General features: G+C 35.3%; 2 protein-coding genes and 1 pseudogene across 6 annotated transcripts in view; all 3 read right to left on the bottom strand.

Moving 5' to 3' along the window:
• Positions 1 to 9,669: 9,669 nt before the first annotated feature.
• On the bottom strand, positions 9,670 to 11,596 carry LOC126716526 (protein transport protein Sec24-like At3g07100; annotated as a pseudogene).
• A 1,213-nt stretch (positions 11,597 to 12,809) lies between these two features.
• On the bottom strand, positions 12,810 to 17,597 carry LOC126716686 (FACT complex subunit SPT16). Of its 4 annotated transcripts, none has more exons than XM_050417610.1 (5): positions 17,261 to 17,597; positions 16,896 to 16,981; positions 16,637 to 16,722; positions 16,374 to 16,477; positions 12,810 to 16,283 (listed from the first exon to the last, which is right to left on the bottom strand). In XM_050417610.1, the coding sequence occupies exon 5, from the start codon at positions 16,254 to 16,256 to the stop codon at positions 13,044 to 13,046; it is 3,213 nt and encodes a 1,070-aa protein (XP_050273567.1). In that variant the 5' UTR covers positions 16,257 to 16,283; positions 16,374 to 16,477; positions 16,637 to 16,722; positions 16,896 to 16,981; positions 17,261 to 17,597; the 3' UTR covers positions 12,810 to 13,043. The 4 variants fall into 4 exon arrangements, with proteins under 4 accessions (XP_050273567.1, XP_050273568.1, XP_050273569.1 ...); XM_050417611.1 differs by having other exon boundaries at positions 12,810 to 16,278; XM_050417612.1 differs by having other exon boundaries at positions 16,907 to 16,981.
• Positions 17,598 to 19,039: 1,442 nt separating this feature from the next.
• The window catches only part of LOC126716649 (U3 snoRNP-associated protein-like EMB2271), an 86,788-nt gene continuing 80,315 nt past the window's right edge, over positions 19,040 to 25,512 (bottom strand). For both annotated transcript variants that reach the window (XM_050417569.1, XM_050417570.1), the window contains 5 exons: positions 24,299 to 24,523; positions 23,635 to 23,863; positions 23,047 to 23,225; positions 20,360 to 20,425; positions 19,040 to 19,412 (listed from right to left, as the gene is read on the bottom strand). In XM_050417569.1, the coding sequence (XP_050273526.1) occupies positions 19,335 to 19,412; positions 20,360 to 20,425; positions 23,047 to 23,225; positions 23,635 to 23,863; positions 24,299 to 24,523 (777 nt within the window). In that variant the 3' untranslated portion in view covers positions 19,040 to 19,334. The remainder of the gene's footprint in view (positions 19,413 to 20,359; positions 20,426 to 23,046; positions 23,226 to 23,634; positions 23,864 to 24,298; positions 24,524 to 25,512) is intronic.

Raw genomic sequence — 25,512 nt, 5'->3', positions numbered from 1 at the left:
CTTTGTAAGAAGTCTGTGCCTACTGCCTATCTTTTTGACCATTCAAACTTACTTTATAAGTTTTGTGTTTTGGGTTTTTTTTTTTTTTTTTTTTAGAATTTTAAAAAGGTATGGTGTTTAATAAATGTCTAAAGGGAATTTGATTTTGGCACCTATGTGATTTTGATTATTGGGCACCCACTTTCCTATTAAGGGTATTTGGATAATTTTTTTTTTTTTTTTTTTTGTAGATTTTATTTTTATCGTCATGTTCTTTTTGAATAATTTGATAGATTCTATTTAGGTAAAAAACATGCTGGATTTTTTTTTTTTTTTTTTGAGGGAATATGCCGAAGTTTTTAAATCTTAATAATCCTTTTTTTTAAAAATGGCTCCTTGAGGATAACTTATTTTAATTTATTTATCGAAGTTAAAAAAAAAAGTTGGACTAAACAAAACTGATCAATTATATCCAAAAAATTATACATAAACCTGAAAAATTGAAAATAATTCTCTCAAAATTTATCATGTCATCAATTATTTAGATGAATATCAAAATTGTGTTAATCAATAACTTTTCATATGTTGATAATGTGATAAAGTTTAATGTTTAACCATCCATATAATATTGAACGGTTTAGAATTTAAGAATTCTTACAATAAAATCATCCCAAAAAATTTAGGGAATCTAAAAAAAAAGTTGGATTCTAAAACCATTTATGAAACTTTTGAAAATGATTGATTTTCTCACAACAGCTAAATTCTCTTGTTAGAAACCATTACAAAATGATGGTGAAATATTTTATTTGTAATATGTGTAAAGAAATGGTGGAGTGGTTAAAGGCTAATAGTTCTTTTAAATTAAGTCTACAAATTACTAATATCTTTCCTTAGTTACTACATAAAATTATCGAACTAACTCTAACCCAATAATTATGGTATTAAGAGAGCCATAATAGGGAGCTCAACTACTAAGTTGCCTCTAGGAATATTTTTAATCTAATGAAGTTTTGATAAAGAAAGTTTTTACTACTTTTAATGTTGTCAATAAGTTGCCCACTTATGAGGTACCACCAAACTCTTTAATTCAAACGGTAGCTCCTCAATACTAATGACACGTTTGGTAGACTGTAATAGACACTATAATGTAATAGATATTCATATTGCATAACTATTCAGTTGTTTTGTTATGTTTTTATTACAATTAATAGTTATTTTTTATGAATAGTTATTCTTTAAAATGAGGAATAATTATTCCTTATCAAAAATACTGAATATCTATTCCTTCACGATATGTAATAACTTTTTTTTAAAATTTCCTAAAAAGTCATTAGTTGCCACATATTCAAAAGGAAAGAAAACAAATTATTAGCTCTATTTTGAACACCCTAAAATAAGTGTATTTTAGGAAATTTGACTTAAAAATGATTTAATTACACTTTCTTTTTATACTCTACGACATTGTGGATGTATATTCAGGATTCTATTCCTAAATGATCACCAAACTAATGAATAGTAATACTTATTACATTATAACTTAATGTATTCATTGTAATACTTATTTCTATTCTCATATAATAATTATTACAGTGTACCAAACGTGTTCTAAGTACTTGGTTAAAAGGGGAAAGAGGTTTGGTAGTAATTAGAACATTTCTAAACCTATATAAAGAAAACAAATTGCCCACTTTTCTCAACTACTAGTACTATTACATTTTTATGTATGACTTGTTGTGGTAGGTTATATAGAGATGGGCGGATGAGAAGATTGCATTTTATGGTATGACTTGTTGTAGGATATAAGAGATGGGTGGATGAGAAGTTAAGCTTTGGTATGGCACATGGCTACATGTATGATCCTTGTCATGTCACTCAATTTAATATTGGTGAGATCAATACACATGATGTGCATACAATATCACATCTTGTGTATTTTGTCAAAATTTTCAATAAGAACTTGTCATTAGATCAATTATTAGTAGAAATTTTTTTCACACAATTTGTTCAAACCTTTTAGCTACTCTCTTGTTTTCTTAAGCTATAAAAGGTCCATAACTCTAGAAAGCTAACATCTACATATTCAAACCTTTATCTAGACTCAACAGTTATTCTATTGGACATTGACCTAAAAATCCTTATAAATATTGCATTAATAATCCATTCAAATTTCAAGTTTCATGTTCTAGCACCAGAAAATTACGTAATACTTCAAGAAGAGAAGAATGTGGTGTGATTATACATAGTTTAAGTTAGGTGGAGTTTTTTTTTTTTTTTTTAAAACAAAATTTATTATTATATTATTTGGGCAAAATTGTAATCCACATTACAACTAAAAATTTCTATCACAAAAACCTTTTCACATATTGATCATTTCAACCTGTTTTCATACAGTTGCTTTAATCAGGCTCAAAATGATTGAAGTGACCAAAGGAGGCTCCACTATTATTACATTAACAGTCCATTCAACCCTGTTGAAGTTTCATTTCATATGTTATGATGAAACTATAAGAGTATAATAATTAATTAACCAAGACTTTTATCAAAAATAAAATAATAATAATTTTTATAAATATGATATGATTTAAATTAATGATACACACTTTATGATAATTAATATTTTTCATTCGGAAAAAAAATGTTAGATTTCTTTTATACATATCATATTTAAATTCAAATCTCATGCTCAACAAAGAGTTTTTTTTTTTTTTTAAGGAAAAATATTTGTAGAAGAGGAAGGTGACAACCCCTGCATTTTTATAATAATGCGAAGAGAATCAGACATCAACACACTCACCAATGGAAAACCGAAAAAATTTAAAGTTTTAACTTATAACGTCTGCTCTTAATGATTGCCCTTAGGGGATAGAATCTCAAATTTCTTATTAAAAAATAAGAGACATTACCAGTTAAACTAATTTACTAGTTAGACTTTTTGTGAGGAAACAATAATACTTATTAGAACACATGAACACGTAAGTAGTACTAATTAGACTACAATCTCTTTATGAGGGTAATATTGTCCTTTCAAGATGGGCGCCTATATTGTCAAAAGGACAGTCCAAATCATTATTGCAACATGCGAATATACCATAGCTCCTTTTGCCGTTTAAAGACCAGGCTCAAGCACAATGTCTTAGATTATAAGATCTATAGGAAATTACAATATCACCCTTGTAATTTATATACGAATCAAAAATGCTTTTAAAGTCAATGATAATGATAAAGAAAATTAGGCAGGCTACCTATGGATGAACCAAATGAAGAATATATTATTGGATGATTTTATTTTATTTTTGAAAATCTATATTGATGATTAAGTTCATTGTCTTTATATATTTTTATTTTTATTATTTTTTGGTGACATATAACAAGTCCAAAATTGAAAACTTGTCTTTTAAAAAAAAATTATTATATAATAGATTATTTTATGATTTCACTAAAAGAATAAGGAAAATTAGGTAATGATTAGGAAAGTGGGGCCAGCAGACACAACATAAAACAAAGAAAATACTGGTAAAAAAACAAACAAGCTGTCAAATTTTAACTAGGACTTCCACCCCCCCACTAATAAAGAAAGAGCCTCAATGCTCTTTATTTGTTTTAAGTCCAAAGGACAGCAAAATGTTCACAATTTTTTTCACAATTGTTGACGCGACTCATTGTAATTGGTGTATAATAAAAAGTGTCTAATGGTTGATCCGAATGAAAAAGAGAATTTTCTAATAAACACAGTTTATCATCTTAACAAGTGTAAAAAAATGTTGTGTCTCTAACATAGTCAATTTTCTTCATTCAAGAGGATATCAACTATCAAGTTATCAACGCTTCTAATGGCAGTGGCGGTGCACTTCTGGCATGTCTGAATAGTAGGCAATATGGCACTTAATAATGATGATTGATATTCAAATCTAATGCATATATGGTGATTTAACATTGTTGATAACTCCAAAGTCGTAAGTGACAAAGTAGCTCCTTATCCTATTCCTTTTACATTCAGAATTTGCTCCACAAAACTTGCAAGACATTTGACCATTGTTTCTTGGCTTGACATGTCAGGCAGAAAGAAACCTTAGCTAGCCCCAGCTAGGAATATTAGCATTACCATAAGATGATAGCTAGAATTTTGCTGCTTGTTTTTTTTTTTTTTTTGGTTAACAGACGTTATATTCAACAAAAGAAGAAATTTACATACTGGCCACAGAGGCCAAAGTATTGGATGTAGTATGTACATTGTGTTTCATGTTAGTCAACAGCTCAATAGCCATGTATTTTTGTTGTGTATAGACTTACCAATCCAATATCCAAGTTCCATGTTCAAATGCTCAGTTAAAGACCCTAAATTTTCTACAGAAGTTACTATTAAGCTATCATTCTTGGTAGCTACTAAGATATACAAGGTAATACTTGAAGAAATATGAGAAGCAAAAGAGGTCACATTATTTTCTTCCCTCTCAATCTTTTGGGCAATCATGGTTGTTTATGTCCAAGATCAATTTTCCCACAGAACTTTTAGAAGAGAATCTCATTGTAGTCTTTGAAGACATTATAAGATCCTTCATAGCCTTGCACTTTTTCTTGCGCTTACTTGAGAACTACCCAGCAGCTAGTAAGCAAACAACAAAACCAGAAGGACACTTAACAAGTTATTCTTTAAGAGACAGTAAAAATCCAAAATTTCAATATTATGTTGCCATATCACCTTATTTGATTACTGCATACGGTACTAATTCAAGATATGCCATGGTCATGGCATTCCTGTCTTATCCTTGGGCTGCCAAGCAATTTACTAAACTTCAAAATTTTCATTACCCCCAGTTTAAGTGCTATTTTCTCTTCCATGATAACTAAGTGCATAAAAAGTGACCAGTTATAATGGAAAAAATTGAAGGTCCTTTTTGTGATGCTTTATGTATCTCTATCCTTATATGTATTTTTGGGGTCTCATCTTGTGAAGCAACATCCTCTTGTTGGTCATGTGCAGAGTAAGTGTAGGAATACTGCAAATGGAGAGACCATTGGTGAAAGACATTGTATCCAACAAGCACCCTAACTTGGATGCTGAGTTAGTATTCCTGTAACAACATATACTTTCTCCAGTGCTAGGTGACAGTTCATCAATCATAAACAGTCCCTTTTATCCCTTATGTCAATAATAGAGTTATAAAAAAAAGTAGCGGTTGAAAGGTTTTTATATTAAAAAAAAAAAGCATATATGTCAAAGATTAAGTGATCCTATTATTTCACAATTATCACATTTGTCATTTCATGGAGAGAAAATGATCAATACAGGGAACTTGCCATTAACAAAGTATTCAATTTCAATCAAGACTTGTTCAGTACTGACGCAAGAATGGAACCAAAAGATTAAGTCAACAATGAGAAGTCTAACATGGCATGCACATATACAGTTTTTTATGAACTTTTTAATCTAGTTAAAAAAAATTTCAAAGATGTACACATTGAATTGGTTGATGAGAAAGTAAAAACGCAATCATCTCTATCGCAACCTAGTTGATCTTACGTCCTAAATCTTCTATCCTTAGCTGGTAAAGGTCGTTTGTTGTCAGGCAAGAAGGTTTGAACTTTGGATCCAATTTTTTATTCACAACCTTAGAGCAAGGGAAGTGGGTTTTAGTGATGAGAAAGAGCTGCCTCTAGTTATGTAGCCTAATGGACACAATAAAGAAAAAAATTGAGGCTTTTGTCTTGCATACTTTCATGTTATATGATTGCATAGTTTACTCAAGTGGAAAACAATAGGAGACCCAAATGGAAAACATTCATGTTATATTCTACTCTGCAGTTCCAGTCCTTGGAGATCCAAATGGATTTTGAGAAATTAAACAAATCATTTGTCAATTAATAATGAAAATAATGTGAGTCCTACAGACTCTACTGAACATTTAGTTTCTTGATCTAATAATAAGGGACAAATTAGTGCTAGTCCCCTCATCTGATTAGACATTGCTAATAAAGAGAGAACAAGTTCAAAAGTGAGTATTATTCCTTGCTTCAAAGTAAATACTGGTGTTGTCAGCCTGACATCAGAAATAAGTCTAGGCAAAGCCTCAGCAACACAAGCATCAACAGTTTGCTTGATTTCAGAATAGAAACAGTCTGCCAAGATCATGTTATCCAACATTGTTGCAAAAGGTGACACCAATGATGTTCACAGTCAAGCATAGTCCTAGAGTAATGAAAAAAGATGACAATCTACTATTTTAAGAAAATTAGTCAAAACTGAAACCCTCTGATGAAGCATCATAACAATAATCCTCAGAATAAATATAAAAAAAAAAAAAAAAATTCAGAGTGTGGAATTCCTGTCTTTTAGGCCACTTCAAAGGAGCTGGTTCTGGTTCAAGCATATCAATGTCCTTGAAAGAATCCATTTCATTCACATCATACGGTGGTCACAATATGACAAATCCCAGCATCAGATGCTGTGTTTAGAATGCAACAGATTACAGGGAAAAAGAACACTGAATATTTTGACCTATCTAGAACAAAGTAAATTTAGGTTGATAAACTTAAAAGAACTTAACAATGTAGCAGCATTAGTGGCATGACATCAGATTCTCCAGAAGTAACATCCTCAGCTGCCTGGCTTAATGCTAATGTACAAGCCTCTGCTGACGCAAACCATAATATATCATCATCTCCCATATATGCACTGCATAATATCTCAGACAGTCTCTTTGATATCTTCCATTTCTCAAACCTTGCAATGATTTATTCTTATGCTATTATCAATTTCCTCATCAGCCCAAATAACAAAACGATTAATTCTTTACACATGAAGGTTTAAGAGGGACTATGTGCTCTGCCGTTTATCCTCAAAAAAAGAGGGACCATGTGCATGCTTTCACTCAACTTAACTACTTTATCATATCCTCTTCTGCTTCTTCTGTACTTGCCTTAGAGCTAGTTAGCAGGAAGTTGAAGGCACCTCTTAAATGCTAAGATCATCTTGTTTGACAATTTTATCACTTTCTCTTTTTGAATATCATGATTTCCATTGAAAATCATTCTGTGTTAGAGCAGATAAAGTTTCCAACTATCCTTTGAGTCGTTACTACTGATTTTTCCTCTTCATTCTTCAATTTAGTACTGGAAGTATTCTCTGTCAAATGACTCAAATCTGAGGACATTTTTGCGACACTATATTCTATATTCATCTTGAGTGATTATGGTTCTCGTGAAATCCATCTCATTAGTTAGGAATTCTTCTTGACTAGTCAGTTTTGTATGACTACCTATACAATCCAAGATCAACTTTATGGCTAGAGACAACAATATATCGGGCAAAGCTTTTTATTTTGTGAAAAAGGCTAATAATGTTTACAAATCAGCACTAGAAAGTAAACATTTTTCATGTGCTCACTTTGAGAAAGCAGGAAAACTTAAGAAATCAAGACTATTCTTAGATATTTGTGTTCTTTAGGACCTCCCACAAAAAAAAATTAAAAGAACTCCACTAATGAAAACCTAGTCCAGTTACTCGGCAGATTGGATTTGAATTTTCATTTTTTTTTTTTTTTTTAGGAATAGTGACAAAAGAAAACATTTTCAGCAACCTCAGCAAGCGTGAGAATCTGAGTCAGAAACTTGATAAGTGCAACATCTCAAGAATCTGACGTGACAGAAAGATGCACTTTAAAAATTAAATCTAAAACAAAAAAATAGACCGAGAAGAAAAAATTGTAGTTTATTCTTTGTGATAATTGAAAGATGAAGGCTTGAAGTTGAACTGTGTGTGGAACATTGCCCTCAATGTCATTTCATGGACCCATCAACTGTTCCAAAGACACTTCACAAACCTTGATTTCCATTTTGTCCCGAGAATCCAACTCAATTCTTACATAAGAGTCTCCTCCTGAGAATCCCGATCAAAATTTCCAAACAGCCCCGGCACATCATTAAGTTTCTCCTGATTCAAAACCAAGCATCTCTCATCTTGCAAGCTCTTAGCAAAAGCTAGACTTTCAACAACGCACTGGAGGAGCAATATATATACGTGTGTGTGTGTGTGTGATGAAGATCATAATTCATTAGCCTTGTGCTCCTTCAACCACAAAGATGGATTTTATTTTCAGCTCAGTCATAACATCTTCATATTCACTGCAAGACATCAGAGACCCAGCTGCTAACAGCTGGTTTTCATTTTGAATGCCTTCAAGTAAGAAATGTAGCAGTTTGTATATAGCATCTTTCATAAGGACTAATTGATCCTTTGCCATTATGGAAGATCGTCTGAACCAAAAATTTGGTGTTGCTTTGTCAAGAATTCAAGCTAAATTGAATATTAACGATGTTATTGTGCATATACTATAGAAAAAGTTCATTAGTAGATTTGTTGGAGAATCAGATAGGCAGTGTTATGCATCTAATCCAATTCTATGGGAGTGTACAAGCACCCCAAAAAATGTAACAATCCAATATTTTGTTTTACAGTTGCTTTTATCCGCCTTGAGCTAGAAGTTGGACGATCCACCTAATTAAAGATCTTCAGCCTTATCAACATGGACTGATTAGGACCATTGACTATTCAAATTTATTTCATTGTTATTTCAATTCAAGTGGTGCATCAACTTATCTAGATTCGATTAAATTCTATAATGATTTTTTTCCCCTTTAGGAGATTAGACATTCAGATAACATTAGTTACTTTGATTACTGGTTCGTTATTTTAGTTGATGAAGATTGTCCCTGTGACTAAACTGTATCTAGCACCTACAAAACTGATATTGAGCTTTTCAATAGCAAAGAACCAACCAAGTTCCTTAAGAGTGACAGATTAGTGAAGCATAGCAACTTTCAAAGACCCATTTTGGAATTTAAGGGGAGGAGCAGCTGAATATTCATCTTGGGTTGCCAATCAGGTTATTCACAAACCAAACTACCTGATGGTTTGGAGCCATGCAAAATACCAAGACATGCAGAGCACAGAAGTAGATTCATGCTAAGCCAAAGATAAGGAAACGAATGTTTCTTCAAATATTATCATTGTGACATAACAAAACCCAATAATTTAATGAACAAACTTTGCATCTCTTCCAAACAATCATGCGTTCTCTGTGTGTGTGTGTGTGTTGGGGGGGGGGGGGGTGGGGAATCATAATACAACACAAACTAGATTTTTTTTTTTTTTAAAAGAAAAAAGAAAAAGAAAAAGAAGAAGAAGCTAAAGTAGTTAGTTAAGATATCGCATTCAATTTTATTTTTTTTTCTATTTTTCTTCTCAATTTAAAGACAAGAAGCATAAGATTATATCACTAAGTAAGATCCCCTAATTATTACATCCTGTGATGGACAAAGCAATTGTTCGACGTCTGGTGACCAGTTCATCAACTAAACCATCAATGCTTCTCGAGGGGAACCGATGTCTGAATCCAAACTGATAATTACATTGAATGAAACGTTCCATCAATGTATGGATGAGGCACAGAACAAGCATGTTAAGCCCCCTGCAGAATACAAGTCAAGGAAGACATCAAAACATGAAAATCATTACTTTTCAAACATAGTTTTTTTTAGAAGTATTTTCAAACAGAGATGTTCTCAATAAGCTGTTTATAATTGTAATCCTAAAACACAGCCTAAATGATTTGACACACCATAGTTCCTAATTGAAAACATTCTAAAGCAATGTCCCAAGTAGACCCAAAATTAACAGAAGAATTCATTACCTATATATTACAAAAATTGCTGAACTTGGTATACTATGGATTTTGCTGAACTTGCCGGTGTATTTGCAGAATCCAATCTACATAACCATTAGCACCCCCCATCTGGTCCTCAACAAGATCGGAGAGAAGAAGGAAAGCCTTCTCTGGGATGTTCTCCTTGTCTTACAAGATGACACATGATAATATGAAGGGTCACTTTCTCTAAATTCTTAAGTATCCCTATCAGCTTCCTTGACATTTCATTGTCACGCTCAGAAGGGGTAACCTGATTCAAACAAAAAAACAAAAATATTGCAACAGAGGAAGTCAGTTACAGATTGATTATGAAAGGGAACAGGTTTTTTGGGCATGCATTTAAGGCACTGGCTGTGTATAGCAGCCACATCCACACTAATTAAATAAAACTCAACACCAAGACTACATTGAATAAAACCATTTAAGTGAATACTAAGGGTTTTTTTTTTTTTTTTTTTTTTTTTTGTTTAAAACTACAGAACTTTAGTAGAGTTGTTAGGGAGCCCCAAAAGCAAGTCAGCTGCAGATAGAGTGACCAGTATTTGATGCTTTGTAGAGAAAATTTGTTTTATAAGGATACAGATGAATCTGAAAATTCCAAATAGAACCAAGAAAAAGCTGGTCTCAAGATAAACAAAACTAAAAATCTGTTTATCAAACAACACATCAAGATCGGACCCAAGCTGATAAATTATTAATTTCCCAAACAGCCCGCCCCCTAGGACAAGCATAGGCACATCAAAGTCCAAAGTGAAAGGAAAAAGTACATGCTTTGATTCAAATTGGGGAACGGAAGGAGGTAGAAGAAGGGAATGGCTTGTGTCCAGTCGCCACTGGACACGTGTCCGCATCGCAACGTGTCCAGTGGCCAGAATACCTAAAATAACATATTGAAGTAGTAGAAAATGAAATGTTAATTAAGGAGATAATAGAGATTAAGATCTTGGATATGATCAAATGGCAAAGATCCAAAACCAACCCCAAAAACTGGGTTTTGTTGATCTTGCCGTTGTTGTAGTACATGCTTTTTTTTTTGTTGGGTGGAGGGGGGGGGGGGGGAGGATTACCATCACAAGGATTTTATTTTATGTTATTTATTTTACATACTATCATACACTATCTTTTTTTTCTTTTAGACTTATATTTATGGGATCCACCATACCTTTGACAATTCTGCTGCAAATTCTGCACCAAGTAAATTCATGGTCACATCAGGTGAAAGAGCTCTACCAAACCATATATTAAAGCGAAAACCATCATCATATAAATGAAGGCCTCTGGAATCTAAGTTCTCAGCAGCCAGTGGTAATCTTTTCTCAAGGTTTTTGAAGTCATCGACTTGAGCAGATGCCTGCAAACGCGAGAAGTAAAACCAATTCTGAGGATGTTCTAATATAAAAATCATCACAAGTGCGTAACTGAATCCAGTAATTCATTACCTTCAAAAGATACTCATCCCGTGATTCCTGTCGTATTAAGCTAGGATATAGAAGCTTCAACAATTTCTTTACTGGTAGAGTCATCATTGTGTAACCTGCTGAACAGCACTCATCAAGTGGAGCATCAGCATATCCTCCCCGAAAAGGTGTGGATCTACAAAGTGCTAATCCGTACAATGGCAAGAACTTCAGAGACTCTGGAAATATTATCCCGTCTCCTAAGCAATGTTGCACAGCATAAAGATTTCGATACTCTTTAAGGGCTTTAACAATTCTTAGTTGCACTGAGTTTCGTGCATCTTCCAGTTTACTGGACAACGTTTTCTCAATTGCTGCAAGTTATTTCAATAAATATTATATAAAAGAAAAAAAAATCAAGATCCATAATCACACGACATCACCAGAAGAAGGGACCTGTTTTATTGTACCTAGCCTGCTAAACACAGAAACAACGGCTCCAACATCAGCCGGATTTTTTTATTAGTAAGGTAACATCTCAAACTATTTTCGTTTCTAACAATTCGAGTCCAGACGACTCGATTTTTCCATTTGAAAATGCACTTAGAAATCGAGTGTGAGACACTCAATTTTCAAACTCAGGTTTCTCACACTCGATTTCCAAACGCATTTTCAAAATGGCATAATCGAATCCTCTGGACTCGAATTGTTAGAAACGAAAATAGTTTGAAACATTGCTTAACTAATAACATAGTTTCGGATTTATAGTTATTTTTTAAGAAAATCCACATCAGCCTGGCAATACATCTCTCCGAGATCTGCAACCGCTGGTGCAGCTGCTGTGTGTACTCTAATACGCCTTCTCCACATGATGCAGTATATATATTTATTTGTTAAGGACACCTGGAGAAGAATGTCTTATGAATACAAAATAACAGTAACTAATGGGACACCTAACACTGTAGAAAGTCAAAGAGTCATGCATACGGCCATACTGAGAAATAATGTCCCAGTAGATATCAAATGAAATAAGGAAGATCAAGCTTTAAAATTATTTTTAAAAAAAATGCTAGCCAATTTTTTTTTTAAAGCCTAAGAGATGAAATCTGACTTCAAAAAAGTCTCCTAAATATCAAGGAACATGATTATCACAAGAAGGAAACCATGCAATTCATAGTTTGCAGAAATTGTGAAAGAAGGTTACAATGAATAACTGACTAAAAACAATCACTCAAATACCCAAGAACATGAATTTCAGCACAAAAACTATCAAGTTCAAGTTTGCTGAAAGCATACAGTCACCACGAATAACTTTTCTTGTTTCAAAGGATCTCTTAAGAAAATTTTAGGGTAAAATACTTTTCTTTTTTTTTTTTTTTTTTTGTCCGTAAACTTTAAAAAGTTCTTTTTTCATCCCTCCCTAAACTTTAGGAAGAGATTTTTCAATAGTTTAGAGACAAAAATAGGGATGAAAAATGAACTTTTTTTCATTAATTTAAGAATGAAAAACAAAATTTTAATAAAGTTTAAGGACATAAATAAAATATTTTTAATAGTTTAGGGATGAAAGATGAAATTTTCATTAATTTAGGGACGAAAAATGAACTTCTTAAAGTTTAGAGATGAAAAACAAACTTTTAGTAAAGTTTAAGGACCAAAATGGTATTTTACCCAAAATTTTAAGAGGGCAGGAGCTCATTAGTTAATCATGGCAATAGAACATCAGAACTAACACGGCCAAGAGAGATCATTTTACTTCTAGCAAAGAGATGGAACCAATTTACAATAAAAGATCCTGTCTTCTAGATAAGCTATTGCCATAAGAAAGAAATCCTCGAAATAAACTAGTAAGAAATAACAATTCCAAGCTAAAGTCAGACATCTGCATTCTGCAGCAAAAGGAGCTGCTGGTTGCTGAACCACAAAAACAAAAGACTAAGAAACAAGAGATTTCCTATCAAATCTATCGTAACTTGGCCCTCTTGGGGACACTGCTACTAGGGCCAGCTCGAGACTTCCCAAAGGCCTTTGCTTTCCTTCTCTTCCTCTCCTCCTCACTGTCTGACTCATCCCCAAACTCTCTGTCCGCATTGCTTGCTTCCCTCTCCAACTCTTCCCACGTTTTTCCTTTCTCTTCCTCTGAGTCTGGTTCTGAATCCTCCTCTTCATCCTCCTCGGACTCCACCAAAGACGCACTGTCAGAATCTTCCTCCTCTGTGTCCGATTCAGGCTCCACATCTGATGGCTCATAACCCTTGTCTGAATCCTCTGAGTTCTCAGATTCTGAATCACTAGCTTCCAAATTCAAAAATTCCCAACCCCCTTCATCTATGAAGCTCTGTGGGTCATCAGTGATTGTCTTCAGTATCTGACGCCAGTTCAGATTCAACCTGCTCTCATAATACTTGATGTCTGTTGTGTCCAGCCATTCCTTAATGCCATCAAGCGATGTGGAAGGGATGGAATCAATCCGAAGAACATCTCGCTTAAAATCCTTGAATACAATCGTCATATCAAAGTTCTTCTGTCCAAGTCCAACTCTCTCCAGATTCACAATCTCAATCTCGCTTAGAGTAACAACCAGGAAAGGAGTCTCTATCAGTTCCACAAGGCAGGTGGAAGATGGGATAATATATGCTGAGGATTTGAAGGGAACCCCATGGAAGCCAAGCTCTCTTAGAGGCTGATCAAACTCAAGGTCAAGGCCACTAAATTGAGGCTGCCCCCAGAGATCATTCACCCGAGTCACAAAGCTCTGAAAATCTGTGTTAATTTTATTCTTCCTGTCCCTCTCCCGTTGCTCTTCTTCAATCTCATCTGGGTCATACGCAGATCTCTTTCCACCTCCCAAGGTCTGGACCACATCCATCACCTCAACATAAAACTGTACATCCTTGGTTTTCTTGTTACCCACCATTATGTGGTTGTGCAAATGAAAGTGGAGCAGAGTGATCATCTCATTTTCTGCAGGCTGGAAAAAAGCATGCTTGATGTTCGCAAACATAATATCCACACGCTCATCTTGCCTTGTAGTTGAAAAACGAAACCCATTCACATGAGCTTCAAGAGTACCAGGTATCTTCCTTCCACGGCCACCGAAAACAGGACGGATCCAAAGGTCAGTCAATCTAATTGGCTTAAATCTGTTACCAGCTAGTTGAAGTTTCTCCTGAGTAACCAAAGTTGCCCGCTCAGCTCTCTCTGACTCCCTAGCCATAACATGCCGCCGGAGCGTTTTGATCTGCTGTACCACTTCACTTATGTGCCTTGGGTCCTTGGAGCGGAATGAAACCTCCTTCAGATATATAGCCCCTGGGAATTTCAATGAGTTCGCATCTTGAGTATTGAAAGGGGTCCCAGGCACATTAAAGATTATTCTGATATAACAAGTTCGATTGGTGTCCTGCTGGCTAGAAACTGTCCTGATGGTAGCCACATGAAAAGGGACCATACTTCCATAAACAGGCAGAAGAACAGCTTCATTCTTCTGGTCAATCTGAATCATCAAATCTCTTGGAGGGGGGAGATCATTCACATTCTTATAGGCAGTCAATTCAGTTGAAGCCTTCATAGCAGCATTTTTGTCCCCAGCCCCAGGTCCACCACCAGCTAGACGCCGGGCAGTTTCTTCATTTTTCTGTCGGGCAAGTTCTGCCTGATGCTGCCTTCGTAATTCCTCCTTTGAGATCTCATTAACATCTGACCTGAGTGTTGTCTTAGACAACAAGGCCTCAGTGCCATTAGTCTCAGTTTTAGCTTTTTTAGCTTTAGGCTTTTCTTCTTCTTCCTCCTCCTCATTGAAAGAGTAAGCCACATCCTTAATGGCTTTAGAGCTTGCTAAAGTCACCAACTCTGTCTTTTCATCAGTGACAACTACTGTATCAGCAAGCAGCAGGGAGAAATTTTGATTTTTTGTGTTCTTGGTCTGTGTCTGCAAGTTCTGAAAACCAATTGACACATTAAATATCATTCCTACTTTCACCACTCGATCATTTTTGGCATTGATAGTCAACCCCGACTCGCGAAATTCAAGACCAATTCCTGTCCCAGCAGATTTTGTCAAATTTGCAACTAACTCAGGAGCATCTGCCTCAACTACAGAAATGGCAGCTTGATATGCAGCGCTGACCTTGTTACCAGGCTTCAATGCACTTATCGCAGCTTCTTGGGCCTTAAGAAGAACCTCATAAGCCTTGCTCTGAAGGTGGTTGGCATCAATCAAGAATGTTCTTGCAATGTTTGAGCAGTAACTATTATATCGTGATCCAATGGCACATATAATAACACTGGCAGAGTCATAGTACAACATCTCATCATTACTGGCAGCACTAGGTCTGAGATCAAATTCCCCTCCACTCTGAAAAATTGGAGGATAGCAAATGTCAATATTCTCTGCCTTCAGCTTCACACCAGCTCTAGTTGGTTCCAAAATGGCCTTCTCAGTCTCATCCATCAATGAGGAATGACTGATTTTCTTTTCCTCGTCAATTACATTCTCAAGCTTTGGAACTACAACTTTCTTCATCACATGAGCAGACAAGTAAGCAGCTTTCTTGACACACACAATCTCATCCTTGTCCTTCACAGCAAACAGATCAGACAACCCACCAGTAATATCACTGAGCTGGAACTTTGCGTTCTTTAGTTTCTCTGCCCACAACTCCAAAAGTTTCCCTTCAGGAGTCTCCCTTGCAATATACCCAACCAGTGGCGTATCAAGGCCATCCGCTTTTGATTGAGCATGGATAGCACGGAATATAGCATCCATTAGACCACTTCCATCATCATTCTTTGCCTTCACGTGCATCACAACATCTACACCAACAGCATCCTTAGCAGACTTCTTCACAACTTCAAGAAGAGAGACCTTCTTTTGGCTACACAAAAAATGGATTTGTTTTTTCATAAAAACCATTATAGTCTCTGGGAACTCATAACCCAGCAACCAGATGTTCAATGCCGAGGACTTGAGGTACCGCAGATCATCTGAAGGTGGAGGCGTGGCAATAGCAAGGACATCAGAAGTGCCCCACATATCATCCTTGTTGTCATTCCAATGTGAGTATAGAGACTTCAATCGTGTAGTGAATTTATCCAAATCAATTGAATAAGAATTTGCTGCTGCACTAGCCTTCCCATTAGAAGGTTGCCCACTTCCATTCCGTTGATCAGCCATTGGCTAAGTATAGGGCTGATAACTGTGCTGCACAACATAATGGAAAATTATTCAACACACTAAAACCAACTAACTGAAAAACCCTAAAATTTGATGAAACTGAAGCAGAAAACTTACATATCTCGATAGTCACAAAGAAGCTCTTTGATCTTAGGAGGACAAGCTCAAGATAATGATGCCAATTATGGTTAAACTTGTGTACTAATGGTATTCTGACCAATCTTCAGATCATAATATAAAGCTAGGGTTAGACTTCAAAATTCATCAAAATAATAATAATAAAAATTTAAATTAAAAGCCTAAATTAAGGTTTCACCAACTTCAAAAAGCTTCAAAAACCCACTAAGATCATAGAAATCAAAGCATAGGACTTCACTTACTCGAACTTCACAAGGGCTCTCAAACACTCTTCAGATCAAGGGCTTGTTCTTCAAAGCTGATTCGAGTTGAAGTTCATACTCTGGGCCTGCCAAACACACAAAATAACAAAGCTAGGGTTAGGATTTCGAACACAACAAAACAGACCCACAAAAACCCACAAAACAGAATCCCAGAAAAACCCCCAAATTAGGGTTCCAGCAACTTCGAAACCCTCCAGAAACCCCTAAAACCAACAAAATCGAACCCAAAAACACTCACATTCCCCAGACCTTCACAGACCAGCTTCAACAAATCCCAGAAGCCAAGCTCGACCCAAACTTCACACTCCAGCTCAACCAATCAATCTTCAACACACAAAACACACAAAAAAAAGTTAGGGTTAGGGTTAGGGTTCCAAACATACAAATTCACACCGAAATTAGGGTTTAGCGTAACAGAAACCGCCAAAAAACCCAAAGAAACCAAACACATATAACCAAAATCAAAACCCCTCCATTTTTAAACCCTAATTAGGGTTTCCACCGCAACTTCAATAAGCCAAAAAAACAAAACCCTAGAAGAAACCAAAAACAACAGAAATAAAATCAAACAAAACCCAAAAAAGCAGAGTTAGAAATACTCACATTTTGATTAACTCGAAGACCTTCTTCAAATCTCTTCGTGTTTAGAAATATCAGAACCTTATCGTTAAAGTTGAAACCCTAGGGCTAATAAGCTATATAAACAATAACAAAAGAGAAACAATGATAATAGTGATTTTGAATATTACAATAATGGTTATTTAGGGTTACGGCCAAGCTTTTGGCTTTTAACAAAAGGGCCGAAATATCGGCGAAGTGGAATATCAGAGAGAGAGAGAGAGAGAGAGAGAGAATAGAAGTGAGAGAGAGATTTCGGTGAGAGAGAGAGAGATTTCGAAGAGAGAAAATTTCAGAGAGAGACAGAAGAGAGAAATGGAAATTTTGGGGGGTCTGGGGGGTATTTATATGAGAGAGCTAAGACCGTTGTTTGAGTGCCCCTGGATTTTTAATGTGACGGAAAAGGACAGTGGTGTTTGGAGGAATTACGGTGGATTTGGGGGTAGATTTTGGGTTTTGCGTAGGGTTAGTTTGGGGATTTTGTGTGTGTAGTGGCTGATAAGGGCAATTTGGGTTGCGGACGGTGTCGTTTTAGGGTGTTGACGACGTCGTTTCGTTGGCGGTGGCGGGAAATGGTTTTTTGTTAAAGATGGGCGGGAAATAAATGTAAAGGTAAAATTAATTTTTGGCTTTTTTTTTTTTTGACGGAAAAGGACAGTGGAATTGGTGGAAATTACGGGCTTGTGAGGTTGGTTTGGATTGTATTTTTGGGTTTTGTGTAGGGATGGTTTTGGGATTTGCAGTGATTGTGGGTTGCAGACGGTGTCGTTTTTTTAATTGTTTTTTTTTTTTAGCTGAGTAAGCTCGACGACGTCGTTTGCGTGGGCAGTGGCGGGAAATTAATTCATTTTTTGTGATTTTGTACACTACATGGCGGGAAAATCAGGTTAGGGCAGTTAGCTGTTAAGTTTTAAATGAATATGTTTAAATTATCACCTCATTGTTTGGAAACTGTAAGTGTAAAATATAATTTTTTTAAAAAAAGGATAATTATATTATTATTATATAATATGTACAAACATATATATATTTGTACATAGTTTGTGAATGATTCACAATGGTCAAAGACTTAATAGTTCCATTTTAAGGGATTATAATTGTATAAGCTCTTAGCAATTTAGTTGCACCTGTGCCCACAGTAGAGGTTTCTTATTTCAAACAAGTGCATTTGATTAAAATCTATGTTAATCATTCTCATTGAAACATAAATCAACTTTCTACAATTGAAACCATCAAAACCTTTTGGAAGCTCAACGTTTTAACTTAACTCATTTATGCAATTGGGTAGTTTTCTCTTTTGCTTCATGCTCAATTCTAAAGAGAGAAATATGCCTATAGAATCAACATATTAAAGTTTTTTGAAGCTATTAATTTTTTTTTTTTGGGGAAGAAACTAGTTCACATTTACTTAAGAGAACAAAAATAAAAACACTGAAACTAACCTGCAGTTTTCCATTTCTCCTAATTTTTCTTGCCAACCAACCAGAGGATAAGTAATATATTATTAAATAAATCATAAGAATTGAGGAATCAAACTCAAGGCTCTATCCATCTTGGATCTAAAATGTGCAAAATCACATAAATGTTCCAATCAAAAACTAAAATTCAGTTGTTCCCTGGATAATTTTTTGAGATTATACCAAGGCACTAATTAAAGTTTGTCTTTGAAGTCTGATCAAAACATCTATATCATTTTCTTACTTTTCTCTCCCAATAAAAATCTACATTCAAACCCTTGAATGACCCACAGACAAACATCCGATATCACAAAGCTATCCCATCCCAAGTGCTAATTGAAGTTTCTTCCAAGCACTTTCTCTTACCATAAGATGAATAAGTGCATTTCACATTAAAAACATGATTTCCTATTTCCCCTCAGATGAAAGAGAAACAAAACAAGAATAATAAACTTACAAGACAGGATACAAAGCCACTAAGTGTTAAAATGAAGGGTAATTAAATATATATCATTTGGACCAGGCCGAGAAATGTTTTTTTCATTTTACTTAAAAACTCAGATTAGTCAAAATTGGAGAGCTACAAAAATCATTTGCCCATCTTATGAGAGCTTAAGGGAATGAACCGCAATTCCATTCTGTGCAGATTTGATACGTCCCCACCTTCCCAAACGAGGTTCCTGTTGCAGAGATTTATCATGTTAAAATGTGAACAGTAGACACCAAGTGAAGCATAACATAAGAGAATTTTATAAATGGAAGAAACTGACTTGCAATTTAACAGTACCATGGTTTTCTGCCTTATTAAATGTCAAAAATTAAATCCAGAAATTTATTTCCATACTTTTAGTTCCACATTCTTTGTGCTTTTCGAATGGAAAATGGTTATAAAGTAAAAGCTTGGAGAAGCCTCATCAGCCCCACAAGAGAGGGAAGGACCTCCAAGGTTCGAAGGTACTAGTACCTAGTGAGACTAGGATTCTTTTCAGACAGAAGTTCAGATTCACGTTTACCTCATGAATTTTGAGCTTGTATCTTTTCCTTATACATACATTAGAACATTAATTTCTTTTATCCCACTTGATATCTTCCCCCGGACCCCCTCTTTCAGTAATGATTTCAAATGCATCCTAGGTTCTGCTGTCTACACTTTCTTTTTTTAAATGATGAGATCCTCACAAAGGCAATACCCTTTGGACCCACCCTTGGGGAGTAAAACATGGATAATACATGACCCCACCCATCAAAACTGTCTATCAGGTAATCAAGGGGAATTCCTAATAGTTGAAGGCCAGGTGCTATCAATAATTCAACCTCTCTTGGATTCATTTAGGTTTTTGAAAACTATCCTTTAATCAAATTTCATCAACCAAAATTATAGATTGATGAACCTGCCCTTATATTTTTGGACAGAAAGAGGATTAACTTCGTTTGAAAGGTGCAGGGGAACAAAGTGTGTGTGGGAATTTCTAGGATTTGATATTATTTTTTGATAAGTGACTAAATATAGGGATCTTAGAAATTTCAAATTAAAGATCAGCTTTTCTTAAATCATGGCAAATCAAGTTCTCATACCATATTCAGAAAGGGTTATGTCATAGATGGCAGATATGGGACAAAAAATTACCTGCCCAACTCCAGCAACCAGAAACTGTCCAGATTTTGCAAAAGCTAAGGAATTCACAAACCCAACCTGTGTTACACAAATAACTCAAGTAAGGAAAAAACAAGTTTCTTTTGGTGGCTCTCTAAACCAAATCAGACAACCAATCAGATTGTGAGCCCAAGATCAAAAGATCTCATTAATAAACCAAAGAAAGAGATAAGAAATAAAGTAAAAAATGAAATGTGTTTGCAGGGAGAAGGGGGGGGGGGGGGGGGGGAGGGGGATGATGTTTATATAACCAAATCAAGGGCAGCACTCTGACTTAAATCAATGCACACAATAGGTTTTCCCCTCTTCAATAAAGAAGGCACAGGGGAATCAACACATTGTTAATTCCCAATATCCGCCCTGGAAATTAATCGTTGACATAGATACTTGCCAAATGGGAATTGTGAAATCCCTGCCGTCCACTTGTATTGCTGACAGTTTAACACAGTATATCGATTACCTATTATCTAGTAAGATAAGTAATGAAAAATGATGTGTTCATGTTCAAACGAGTGAACAGTAGCCTATCTTTAAACGTGATGGAGGATGCTGGCAACAGTCTCTAAAGACAGTAGGCAGAACAAGGATAACTCCAATGCCTAAGAATTGATTTGGCACATACTGGATGATACCAAGCTTCCTTGGAGCTTGTATAGGCTTATTTAGTTAATTACAATTCTCATTTTCAATTCTAAATATTTAGGAATTAGGGACAGTTTATAAAATTCAAGAATCCAGGATGCATGTAGTTGTGGTCAGGCCAATGGGTTTTGCTATTGGGTAAGTTATGTCATTGGGTACTTATTGTGATCTTTTTGTTGCTTAAAACCTAGTTTACTAACACTTCACTAAATTTAGAGTAAACGCCTTAGAAATCCTAAGTGTGAAACCTATGTACTCTGTTTCCTTTTTAATTTCCAGTTCACTTTTCAACGCCATAAAATCAATGTTATGGACAACAAAAACCACTCAAAATATAAGATCACTGTTCTCCAGCACCATTCACAGCCCCTAGAACAGCAACCAAGAAGTCATTTCCTTGCCACCTTACTCCTATTAAAACAGCCTTCACAGCGTATTTTTACCTGCTGTCTAGAAATCCTGCTAAAAAGTCCTGTACAAGCAACCTAAATCACATCAACACTGAATCATTTCAAGCTTAGAGCAATCTTCCCATCTTGTGAACTTAATACCACAAATTGTGGGAGCAATATGGGTTTGGCTCAGGATCAGCTCCTTTTACTAGATCAAGCTTGCTTGTGCTTGGATAACGAAACAGTAACACATCATGACCAATTAATCTTCTGCAATGCAATGAATTGTGAGCATTGTATACTTGAAGAATGAGTGTTTAGAACTGATTTCACTTTAAACTTTCCTTTAATTTCATAGAATGTTTTTTGACATTCTTCCAATAGTTGATTCATCATCTTGATGTCCTTCATCCTTGCACTAAAAACAGCATGAACTGTCGTTGAGTTGCATGGTTTGACTTTCTAAGAACTTATCTTGGTAAGTTTGGTGTTAAGAAACTATGGGCGTGTGAAATGTATAGTGAAGTGGCTGATTCAAGGTATCCAGGCCTCCTAAGAGAGGGAGAATTGGGAGAGTTTTTTTTGTTTTTTTTTTTAATAATTGAAAATTGAGAGAGAATTGAGACTAGAAACTGACATATATTCCACTTAATGAGGTGAAAAGAGGCAGGAGCCTATTCATACAAGTGTTGGCCAAGTGCCAAAGCCAATAATAGCCTGACCAACTCTCTAACTGTCTGCCAGTTGGCCTACAGCCCGCCTAACAGCTTATCTAATGAAGCACATGCTCTAAAAATACACACATGAGCAAGCATGAATAAGTTACAACAAGCCCTAGTCTCCATGCATATGCTCTCAAGCTTGTCTCACACTGATGCATGCACGTGCACACATAGCCCTGCCAACAACCTTAATGTCCACAACAACCAATCACAAGGTAGCATGCACTAACACAAGGCAGCATGCACATTCAGGATTCCTAACATTCGGCTTGGCCAATAAAATCTTTCCTCTCTCAATTTGATTTGAAGCATCCAGGACATCCAAAGAGACTGCTAGATAAAGCTGAGTAGAACTTAATGTAATGAGCATTCAATTCTTTTAACCACATTATGCTCAAATGAAATCTTAATTATATAATCTTCAAAAAGGCTCCATTTCATATCTCTATAGTTCTACTCTAGACAAAATTTCTACCAACCATAAAAACCTAAACATACCAAATTTGGCCTGCATATCATAAGTCCATTGAGCAATATAATAGTACTAGTAATTGAAACAAATCTTAACATTAAGAAATACCCCAAAGCATAATCCATATTAAAAAAGAAGAAAAAATATATATATTAAAAAAAAGTATTTACTAATTATTCTAAATACAGGATTTTTTTATATAGATAGATAAAAAAATTCACACACAATTATTATCAATTTTTATTTCTTAAAATTTAGAATAGATTCACATTTGAACTTCTTTTGAAAAAATAAGAATATATATATCACCAAAGTATAATCCATAGTAATCGCTATATTCACACTGTTGGTATTTTTTTTAATAAGTACAATGTTGGTAAATTCTGATCGCAAAAAGATTTAAGAATTATTTTTAATATTGCTTTGGCTTACCAATGGAAGGTCAAACAATGGTCGAATGTCCTTGGTCTCACTTTCAATATCCCATAATCGAACAGAACCATTACCGGCTCCTGATGCAGCAAGATCACTGTTTCTACATACAGTGACAGAACTGACCCAGGAATTTGCTGATTGACAATGATAGCTTTCATAACTATGGTTACCATTTTCTGCAGTATGGAAGTCATTAGCATGTCATTAGAATACAGGTGAAATGAAAAAGCACAAAGAAAGATTAATAAAGTATTTTAGAATATACTTATCCAAAAAATACAATATATTAGAATTCTGTTTTCCACCAATTATTTTTAAAGATTGAGGGATTTCAGTTTAAACAACACAAAGTATAACACCTGATGTACTCTGCAGGGGTAAAATAATTTTATACCCACTTGTAAATGACAGAAGGCATGGAATAAGAAAATCGATGAGATCTTTTCTCACTGACTACAAAATCTTTACTTCCTCCAAAAATAGAGTAATCCTAGAAATTTAAAGATTGATAGGACCATTTGATACTTCAATATTACATATAATTTCCATGATAGATAATATGAAAACAGAATTTTACAATTTTACCTTTATGTCCATTAGGGATTATTTCACTATTTTTTTGCTCGAGATTCGTGTTTGCAGCCAACAAAGGATGAGCATTCTTTACAATGTGTGCAGGCTTCTTTCGCAACATGGTCCAAAGCTCAATACTTCCATCATCGGAGCCAGATAAGAATTCATCATTACTAACAAAACAACAACACTCCAGAGAAGATGCAGGGGCACGAAATACTAAACGTGACTCCTCAGGGACCTATTTCACAAAGCATAGAAGGTGATGTCAAGACCAAATATAACAACATGAAAGACAAATCCAACAGATACAGAAAAAAAGCACCACAAAAACTCAAATATACTACTGAAAGAAAACAATAATCTATAAAAATATGTGGACCAGAGTTCTCCGTTTAAAACCACATATCTGCAGTAGCAATTGGACTCAGTTTCAAGCATCAGTGCAATGCCACTGAGCTATGAGGCTCTTGGCATTTCCTTCGGGTATGTTTACTTTAAGTTTATTAAATGTACTCTTGGAAAGATCTAATTTAAGTACAGTATAAACCGTGTCCTTTCCTTTGCCATCACCCTTCATGTCAACTTATGCTATTATGCAAAGTTGACATTATCTATGTGATTTTATTTCAACTAAGTAAATCTATTTGCAAGGAATCACTGAAAGATGCTTTACCTTAAACAACTGCATGCTTCGATCTCGTCCAACAGTCAACACCCTTTCCTTCCGTAAACAATCAATAGATAATACTTCACTCTGGTGGCCAAATAATGTATTCATGTAGGCTCTGTCTTCTGCATTCCATATCTTGACTGTTCGATCAAATGAACCAGAGAAAAGTTCTGAAGTCCCTTGCCTAAAGGTTAAACATGATACAGATCCTCTGTGACCTGGAAAGGCCTGTTAAACACACCACAGACAATTAAGAATAGTACATAAGATCCATAAACTTCAGGTTTTAAATGTTGCCCTAACAGTGTCAGGAAATAAAAAATTTATATTAGATACATAAATTTTGAAGTTCAACTTGCAAACATAGATAGGCCATAAGGAGAATCCTCTCAAAACTCAGCAGTCCGTCACCTGTTCAGGATGTCTGCCATTTGAGAATCTAACACTCTGTTTGTTTCGATGTAAAATATTTTTTGTAAAATATTTTCCCATTTTCAAGTGTTTGATTGGAGGTAAAATATAGTCAAAGTTGTAAAATATTTTCCTTTGACTAAAACTTTGTGCGTAAAAACTAGTAAAATATTTTACCAAAAAAACAAGTGTAAAACATTTTACAAAAATCACACAGCCTCACACCCGACTCTTTCTCCCTCTTTCTCATACTTTACTCATCCACTCTCACACCTGCCCAAACTAGCGACAGCACCCACCGGCACGCCACTCTTCGCTCCACTCAACCAACACCCTTTGCCGCTCTTTGCCTCTATTCTGGTGGCACCACCATCAGATCTCGACTTGTTTTGTCGTCGGAGAAGTTGCCGCGAGAGGCCCGAGGTCACTATCACTGCCACTCCATTGCTCATTGCTTGGATCTAGTTTCAAATCTAGAAACGCTGCTACTAAGATCTCTAATCTGGAATCACTGAGAGTGAGTGGGTTTTTCGTTCCTTCACGATTTGGGTTTTTGGGATGGCTTGGGGGTTGCAGTGGGGGCTGGGTGCGTTTGTGGGTAGTGGTGGCCGAGTCAGCTGCGGTGGGTGGCTGGCTTTTGTTGATTTTTTCTCTCCGGTTGTGATTTAGGTGGCTGTTGATGACTGTGGTGATTGGGTTTGTGGTGGTTGGTGGTTGTTGGTTTGTATTTGCATTTTCTAGTATTGAGTTCAATCCAAACACTTGAAAATTTTTTCCTGAAAATGTTTACATGTAAAATATTTTAC

The sequence above is a fragment of the Quercus robur genome, chromosome 3, assembly GCF_932294415.1.
Source record: "Quercus robur chromosome 3, dhQueRobu3.1, whole genome shotgun sequence".
In the NCBI taxonomy this organism is placed as follows: Eukaryota; Viridiplantae; Streptophyta; class Magnoliopsida; order Fagales; family Fagaceae; genus Quercus; species Quercus robur.
Note: the sequence above shows the minus strand (reverse complement) of the source record. Positions and strands in the feature narration are given on the sequence as shown.